General features: G+C 39.7%; 1 protein-coding gene across 2 annotated transcripts; it reads left to right on the top strand.

Moving 5' to 3' along the window:
* Nucleotides 1–2,717: 2,717 nt before the first annotated feature.
* On the top strand, nucleotides 2,718–7,174 carry LOC139410025 (cytochrome P450 1B1-like). Of its 2 annotated transcripts, XM_071155456.1 has the most exons (4): nucleotides 2,742–3,137; nucleotides 3,314–4,328; nucleotides 5,274–5,918; nucleotides 6,073–7,174. In XM_071155456.1, the coding sequence occupies exons 2-3, from the start codon at nucleotides 3,322–3,324 to the stop codon at nucleotides 5,884–5,886; spliced, it is 1,620 nt and encodes a 539-aa protein (XP_071011557.1). In that variant the 5' UTR covers nucleotides 2,742–3,137; nucleotides 3,314–3,321; the 3' UTR covers nucleotides 5,887–5,918; nucleotides 6,073–7,174. The 2 variants fall into 2 exon arrangements, with proteins under 2 accessions (XP_071011548.1, XP_071011557.1); XM_071155447.1 differs by having other exon boundaries at nucleotides 2,718–3,137; nucleotides 5,274–7,174.
* The last annotated feature ends 2,286 nt before the right edge of the window (nucleotides 7,175–9,460 follow it).

Here is a 9,460-nt window from a genome sequence, read left to right on the forward strand (position 1 = left end):
ACGTTGTTTCCCGAGGCAGTTTGGAACTCGGTAGTGAGTGTTGCAACGATTTTTACACACATCCTATGACGGAACCACGTTGAAAGTCACTGAGCTCTTTAGTACAGGCCATGCTACTGCCAGTGTTTGTCTATGGAGATTGCATGGCTGTGTTCTCGATTGTATACACCTGTCAGCAACGGGTGTGGTTGAAATAGCCGAATCCACTCATTTGAAGGGGTGTCCACATATTTTTGGTCATGTAGTGTATATTGAATAGTGAATGTATGCTTTGCATTGTATTTCAAGTGAGTGCTCATGAACAGTTATGAGAATGAAATGAAACTACCCATTTCAGTTTTCGATTTCAAACTCAAAAGCATTAGGTTATATAATTGAAATATTAGCTGTCGCAAATAAACACGGAGTTATCTTGTATGCGCTGTCCGTGGTACTGAAGTCTTAAAACTATAGCCAAAGGTCCTGCACGCCACGCATCGATTATAACAGCAAGAAACAACAGACAATACCAGCAACTTCATGTCAAAAACATGTTTTGCTCCAATAAAACAAAAAAACAAAACAAGTGACAAATTTCTTCGTTCTGACTAACACGATTGTGCTGTGTGATTTGTGAATGGTGCTCTGAGATGAGATGCTCAACAGTGAGTCGAATGGACATAAATCCACAGAAATGTGGCGATCTGTGTCATTCACTTCCCTTGGCGCCGAAGACGTGGATGCCGATTATTGCAGCCCCCCGCACCTCTCTGATTCAGAGGGGTTGGGTTAAATGCGGAAGAATCACACAGTTGTACATATGATTAGGCATCACCCTTTCTTTCCTTTAAAAAAACAATATTATGTAGCCGCCATGCCTTTATCTCAATCATGCTTATTTTGATTTTTGTGTAGACAAAACTTGTAAACCATTATTCCAATAGCTTGTATTCCAAGATAACCGTTCAAATATATGCCTAGGGAAATAGTTAGAATACAATTGTAATACAATGTCTTGTAATTCGTGAAATTAAAAAATAAAATAGGGACAGTCTCCTCCTGGTGGTATACATTGGACAAGCAGCCTAATCCATTTGTCTAATGAACAACTTTTGACAGGCCTATCATAATTGCATATGCATATGCTTTGACAAAAAAAATGACCAATAACCCATTAACAAATATTAAATTTATCAAACGTCAAATGTTTCTTAAGATTAAATGGAGGCAAGACATTTGGGGAAACAAAAATGCTATGGAACAACTTGATATTTACATACATTTTACTCTGTGTCCTGCCAGAATTCATGCAGATCTGTGCAATAGCCTAAATGACAAATTATATATAAATTAAGCACCTATGTTTTACGATATAAAATGTACTTCATCAACAGTTAGTACGTGATTGCAGGTATGCTTGAAACCCAGCTCCTGTCACGTATCAGGCCTCGATAACGGAATAAAGCATCAGCTAATAATGAGCAATAATAAATCTAATATTTTATAGACCTCTCATAATGAATAATTATTTATAATTATAAATTAAAACGGACACATTTTACTTGTTGGAAACGGTATCCCGTAAAATAAGAAATACAACTATACTAGAAACACTCGGTCAGTCTACAAAAACGTTTATTTCTATTAATGTGTATGATCCGCAGTAGCCTTTATGTAAACACATTAAAGGACATTAAAAAATACATGTTGTTAGATCCATTTGGGGAATAATTCACGAAATATAGCATAGCACCACATAATTCTGGAAAACCTGTCCCCTACACACACATTCGTATGAATCCTTAATAAATTGCAATATCAAATCATTTGACAGTATGAATGAGTAAACACACGATTTATTTGCGTAAAAGGAACAGGAGTCGAATAAAGTTAAAATGAAACAAGGCCTCTCTCATTTGCTGCATGATAAGACCCACTATATTGCATTTTAATAAACCATAGGCCTACATTTCCGCAGACACTAATCATAATTTATAAATTAAATTCAATACAATACTATATCTTGTACTTTCAAGCTGTAACCGATAATAACTTCATAGTATAATAGTATACAATTTCTAATGATAATTCGAATAATATTAGGTCAAACAAATAATAAATACAAAAAACTACTACTACTAATAATAATGTTACATTAATAGTAGTATGGTAGTTCTATCTTCTAGTATTAGGCTGCTAAAATCATATGATCTTTCATTTTTGTTGATATTTCATCATGGTTGTAGTTATTGTTAGGATATTAGCATTAAATCTAAACATATAACCATCTACATATGAGGCTAAAGCCTAGGCCCAAATAGAGGCATATTTGGTGAATGGTAACCAATTAAATAAAACAAATGAATACGTTGATTTGATTGGACATCCATAATCCTTTGACAAAACCTATCCAGCAAAGTATTGAGTTCCTAGTGGCTAGTGGTGATTGCATTCTGCCTCCAATTGCAACGAGGGAATGGACCACACAAACAGTTTGACAACAAAAAGTAGGCGCGCTACTTTTTGAGTAGGGGAGGGGGAGAGGGGAGGAAGAGAGAGTGAGTGAGAGCGCGTGAGAATGTGTGTGTGTGTGTGTGTGTGTGTGTGTGTGTGTGTGTGTGTGTGTGTGTGTGTGTGTGTGTGTGTGTGTGTGTGTGTGTGTGTGTGTGTGTGTGTGTGTGTGTGTGTGTGTGTGTGTGTGAGGGGGAGGGAGGGAGGGAGGGGAGCAGACACCCCTTACAACAAACCAGGACTCAGACGCTGACGAGCTATGATGCTATTTGACACTTCTGTTTGTGATAAATCATTTAACTCGGGACAGCAGAAGGCTATTCGCATGTTGAGTGTGGAAGGTCTAGAACTGCACCAAATGACAAATTAAGTTACTGGCGTATAATGGGTTACTTTCTTGTCTATTGTGCAGGTTATGAGAATTTTATTCTCCAATAATCCTTACTTTCAATCACTGGATCCGCTATATAAAGACGTGACCTATAGTTACCGCGCTTCTTGCATTTATATTAAAATGTAGTCTTACCATCGGCATCGACGGGACAAAGGACAAGAGCTTATTCATCAAAACATCTATTAGTAACCGACAGACTGCAATTAACATAAGGCTGTTCTATACTTGGAAGAAGCAACGAATTGACTGCAAGGTGGTGTATTTCCATCCTCAATATTTGACCCGTTAACAATAGGATATGTTGTGCCATATTTTGTGCTGCAATAATATTACCACTATATTCTTAATTTTACTTGTGTGTTCCCCTAGACTGAGTTAATATTTTTTTTCCCCAGAAATAACTTATTGCTTTCTCTCAATATATTATAGGCTTCATAATGGACATGCACATTATATTCGAGGAGATGACCTGGCCATCGCCACGGAGTATATTATTGGCGTCTTTGACTGTTGTCTTTGCCGTGCACCTGTGGCGCAGGATCAGGCGGAACTGGGACGTATGCAGCCCGCCTGGACCCTTCGCTTGGCCGGTCATTGGGAACGCAGTAGAGGTTGGCAAAACTCCTCACCTCTATTTCTCTCGCATGGCACGGAAATATGGGGATGTCTTTCGAATCAAACTCGGCTGCCGGGACGTTGTGGTGCTGAATGGCGACGCAATCAGGCAGGCGCTCATCAAAAAGGGATATGATTTCGCAGGTAGACCGGACTTTACTTCTTTTCAATACGTTTCCAATGGCGATGGCATTGCTTTTGGAAAATTCAGCGAATGGTGGAAAGTGCACCGAAAAGTAGCCCAATCTACTGTTCGGATGTTTTCCACCGGCAACATGAACTCCAAAAAAACCTTCGAAAACCACGTTGTCTGCGAAGTTAGGGAGCTGCTCCGTATTTTCCTGGGAAAAACGCAAGAGCACAAATATTTCCAGCCGATGACATACTTGGTGGTATCAACAGCGAACATAATGACCGCGGTGTGCTTTGGAAAGAGGTATTCCTACGACGACGCAGAGTTTGCACAAGTTGTGGGACGAAATGATCAATTCACCCAAACAGTAGGGGCTGGGAGCATCGTTGATGTGATGCCTTGGCTCCAGTATTTTCCCAACCCAATAAAAACAATTTTTGACAATTTTAAAGAGCTCAACCGGGAGTTCAGTAAATTTATCGTTACTAAGGTTGTCGAGCATCGAAAGACCATTCAGCCAAGCACAATCCGGGACATGACAGATGCTTTCATCATGGCATTGGACCATTCTCAGGACAGCTCGCCCGGAGTCTCACCAGGCAAAGATTACGTGCCACCTACTATTGGTGATATTTTTGGAGCAAGCCAAGACACACTGTCTACTGCACTCCAATGGATCATTCTGATACTTGTGAGGTAATAGCCTACGTATTAATTTTGAATCAGCTAAAGTGTAATTCAAGTTCTCGTTTTCCCATAGGCTATAATATGTTCTATTAACAATGCATTTGATATTTTAGTCATTAAGCAGTCGCTCTTATCCAAAGCAACTTACACTAAGTGCATTCATCAATTCACAATAGCATATATGTTTAAGTTGAGAAAACCTATGCATAAAACAGAAATAGCAATTTTGTCTTGGGAGAATGATCCAACCTAATGTACTAGTATGCCACTGTCTCACTATCAACATCAAACAACGAAAGAGTACTATGCTCTGCTCTTTTTTGCTGGCAGCCTACTCCTTGTACGTGCTCCTGTACGTGCTCCACGTCAGTAGCAGAACTAGGATGTTAGGTAATAGTCTTAAATAGCAGAAGTGCCCAGGCAGGTATTGGAAGCCTCTCATGAGGGCTCCGCTGTACTGAAATGTCGCTTGATAAAGTAATCTGAGCCGTAGAACATCATGATGTGAGTTGCCAGTTTGCGCGGGAGAAATAAAACAGTTTCGATAGTAATTCATGTTTATTTTGTCCAGTATTTAGTATTTACTTAGGAATTCTTAGCATGTTGGCAACTGTAACCATGCTACCAAAACCCCAAATAACAAATTGCCAAATAACCTGTAGCCTATATCAACCTGCTGCTCATAGTTACCCAACACCGTGCTTCTACACCTGCATTGCTTGCTGTTTGGGGTTTTAGGCTGGGTTTCTGTACAGCACTTTGAGATATCAGCTGATGTATGAAGGGCTATATAAATAAATTTGATTTGATGATTTGATTTGATCAAAAAAGATTAATGTATTGAGTATACCCTCAGTGTTGAAATGGAGGTTAGCTTCCCAATAGGAAATTATTATCTCAATGAACAAAGATACCTGTGTTCTGAGTGTTCACTTTTGACCATGTCCTATATAGGTTTCCTCATATCCAGCTGCGTCTCCAAGAGGAAGTGGACAAAGTGGTCTACCGGAGCCGTCTGCCCACCATGGAAGACCAGTCTCAGTTGCCTTACGTGATGGCCTTTATCTACGAGGTGATGCGCTTCACCAGCTTTGTGCCTCTCACCATTCCCCACAGCACCATCACCGACACTACCATCATGGGCTACACCATTCTCAAGGACACAGTGATCTTCATCAACCAGTGGTCCAGCAACCACGACCCCGCCAGGTGGACACAACCAGAGACCTTTGACCCCCTGCGCTTCCTGGACCAGGACAGCTCTTTGAACAAGGACCTGGCCAGCAGTGTGCTCATCTTCTCCTTGGGAAAGAGGCGGTGCATCGGAGAAGAGCTGTCCAAGATGCAGCTGTTCCTATTTACTGCATTGCTGGCACACCAGGCCCACTTTAGTCCCGACCCGGACAAGCTGCCCACCATTGACTACACCTATGGGCTGACCCTGAAGCCCAATAACTTCTCCATAGCAGTAAATCTACGGGACACCATGGACGTCTTGGAGGAGGCTAGCCAAAGGCCCTTCAATAGGGAGACCCAGGAGGACACAGGCAACTCCAGATCAGACTGAGAATATAGTTGCCAAAAGCATTACAAAAAACGGTAAATTAAGCTTTTAAGAAGTAGATTCATGAACTGAAATTCTTCCTCATGTGCTATCAGGTATCAGCTACTATATAGTTAAAAAATGTATTTATGAACTGAACACTCAGGCAAAATACCCTTCATATACATCTTTATGTTCTTTGTTTTACAGGTAATCACTCATATGACTATGGCTCACAAAAATGCAACTTTTAAAGATGGTTTTTAATAGGTTATTGCACTGATGTTTGTATATCTTTCACTGGAACACGCCAGAACATTCAAAAAAAGCGTGCAGTGTTCATCTTAGGGCGATGGCATGTTCTTTTACACTTGTTTGCCACTTCATTTGACTGTATTTACTGGAATATTGACCAATTGGAGTTGATTCAGTTATTTTGCTTGCACCCACCACCTCTGAGAGTGTACCTTTTATGGCCCAAATGATCTCCCAACAAGGTCAATATGATACAGAGAGAATCTTGATTTATGTAAATATAGGTAACTAGGTAGATAGTAATACCAACCTTCTTACTATTAAAAACAATAATTATGTTTTAAGTGACATCGTGTTGGTAATTCTAATGAGCAGCCCTACCCTAAATTTGACATATGCACTAAGGTTTTACAGAAAACTCAGATTGTTGTGCTTTTTTAAAAATTGAGTCAACTTTAAAAAACAAAATATGGCAACCAGCTCTCATCAAGGCAAAGGGTGGCTACTTTGAAGAATCTAAAATCTAAAACACATTTAGGTGTCTTTATCACTTTTTTGATTACTACATGATTCCATGTGTGTTCTTTCATAGTTGTGATGTCTTCGCTATTATTCTACAATGTAGAAAATAGTAAAAAATAAAGAAAAACCCTGGAATGAGTAGGGTGTGGACAAACGTTTGACTGGTACTGTACATTTTGTTAAATTGAAATGGTAATTTAAAAAAATCTATATTAGAATAGCGTTTTCTTTTTTTATTGTCTTTTTGTTCTCTTCGAGTGTGTGTTATGTCTTCATGCGCTTGAACGTTCAAATGGCTGCTCTGCATATATACCATATCATTAAGATTCTTCATTTAAGATACCAGTTATCAAATGATTTATTCTCCATGTTGTATTGAATACAGAACATAATCATTTTGTTACTGCAACTGTGATGTTGCTCCGGTGAGAGTATTTTACGATATCTATCTGAACGGATGACATTGAGTTGATGAGTAAAGGTAATATGTGTGATATTATACAGTAATACTAAATTAAAGGATATTTTAATTATTGCTTGATTTGTAACTAGTGTATTTATTATACTGATATGAGTTGGAGTAACAAGAGATTGCGTTTTGTTTATTTTAACACATGCCTCAGAATAGGAGGTATATCTAACCAGCTTTTGAGTAAGAAGGGGCTCATTCTAACAAAAATAAAAAGTAACGTGGGCAGGTGGAATAAAAAATAGAATGCTAATACTGCAATGTTTAGGAATACACAAAGGTTATATACAAAGTCACTCAACACTTCCATATCTCAAACTCACTATGGCCCGAGATTCTCTATTTTTAAATGACCGGTTCAATTGTTCCCGAAAATAGAATAACCTTTGTGTATTTTCTGAAATGACAGAATTATTATTAGAAATACACTTTGTCTGGTTAGTTTGATACAGTAGATTTCATTACTTTCTTATTTCAGCGAGCAAATGTATTGTACTGTATTACGGGCACACAGCCATGTCATGTTGCAACAAATGGGGAGAGTCCTTTCCCTGTTGTACGTTTTTATCTCACTCACCCAGAACATCCTGTACTTCATCAGAGAGATACTTGCAGCCAGACAGCCAGCTTGGAGTGCGTGACAAATTCAGATAAAGCCAGATGATCACTGATACGCTACTCCCTTATGCTCTCCCTTTTACCCAACAGAAAAGGAAGACAGTCAAACAAAACGATTTGCCTCAGATCTCAGTGTGAAGGAAGAGCGTAGATAGACAAGACTCGGAAATTCGGCACGTGCAATAATGGCGGGGTTGTGAGGGTTTGATTTTTGGAAAGGCTTTACATTTTTTTTTAAAAACATTACAACGTAAAGGCAGAACTACGCATTCAGGGTTCAAAGCTCTCATCAGTCCTCATCCAGCACACATGACCCTATGGATGGTCGGGGACATGTTGAACGCACCTTCAACATCATATTTGGCATGTACATTTTAGTGGGCCCAAAAAAAAAAAGTGGTATGCATGCCTGCAAAGCCACTACACAACACAACACTAAACAATACATTAATTGCACTATAACGGTGACAAACGGTGCCCACAAACTGTTAGGGCCTACATAAAGCTGTCCCAACAGCAGAGTCCCAACACCTTACCACTTTCAGCAGAGCCTTGTCTGTCAGCGAAACAATTTCATTTAGTGCCTTAAAAAAACATAGCTGATATGGCAGACTGTGGGCAAATTTTGTCATCAAACTTTGTCATCAAAGTCTAGCATTCTCTGGATTTATGGCCGGAACTCGTAAAAAAAAACACAGCCACTCCATTGAATAGCAGGCTAATATTAGTGGTTTCTTTGCCATGCTTGTAGTTAGACACTGATTCCCTCCAAACAACTCATTGTTGAATTTGCGATTTCCAACTTTGTTGTGTAATCTTTATGTGCAATGGCCGATGAGCACCGATATGTTTTATCTATAATTTCTCTTCATTATTTCTCTTCATATGGCAAGGATTAAAAAGGATTTGCCTGATGGTGACTGCTAGCTAAGACTTTGAAAGTAAGATGTTGACATAATCAGTCAAATCAAAGCTACTGTAGATATAATGCGATTTGATGTCATTCTATCTGTGGCCAATGACCTTGAGCCTTCTTGGATGGGCACTTCTAATATAACTCTATGGCAGAATCTAAGGGGCAAACATTTTCGAGCTCCAACCTTAGAATTGGGGATGATGTACTGTCCCATGAGTGACAGAAAACTGAGCCAATCATGACAGAAAACTGAGCCAATCAGGCGCAACGCTCTGTATTTTCTGCTGGCTAGACCCACCACAGAAAGCACTGAGCTAGTGCTCAAAACAGTGCACAAAACAGGTGGGACTCAGCCCCACCTGCCCTGAATGATGGGTCGCTACTGTCCCCGACAATGTCAGCTTCAGGGTTATTACTGGATCACAATACAGCCCCTGCTAACCCCTCTTGGGTTACAGGAAGGCAGGCAACACTCTACTGTTACATTATTACCCACACAAGCCAGGAGAGAGTAATGAGTGTTGACCTGGCAAATGAAAGAAGAAGCTTTACACCTCTGAAAATCCAGGCAACTACCTGAAATGATCACAAACATCTGTGAGTAGGGTGGGAGTCATACAAATCACGAGAGCACATGGCTTGGGTGTGTGGGGGATAGGGCACATATAAAACAGAGTTCTAAATCATGGTAAGTCCTCTTCTCCACTGCCCACCTCCAGAACAGCAGAACAGCGACGGATCATCTTAAGACTAATACTTACTTAAAGTGCTTTCATAAAGTATTCACATCCCTTGACTTTTCCCACATTTTGTTGTGT

The sequence above is a fragment of the Oncorhynchus clarkii genome, chromosome 1 (assembly GCF_045791955.1).
Source record: "Oncorhynchus clarkii lewisi isolate Uvic-CL-2024 chromosome 1, UVic_Ocla_1.0, whole genome shotgun sequence".
NCBI classification, from domain to species: domain Eukaryota; kingdom Metazoa; phylum Chordata; class Actinopteri; order Salmoniformes; family Salmonidae; genus Oncorhynchus; species Oncorhynchus clarkii.

Bases quoted from the DNA above. Each gene is read 5' to 3' on its own strand.
- LOC139410025 (XM_071155447.1), top strand. From the start codon at position 3,322: ATGGACATGCACATTATATTCGAGGAGATGACCTGGCCATCGCCACGG. The intron at 4,329-5,273 runs GTAATAGCCTAC...TGTCCTATATAG, and splicing joins ATCATTCTGATACTTGTGAG to GTTTCCTCATATCCAGCTGC.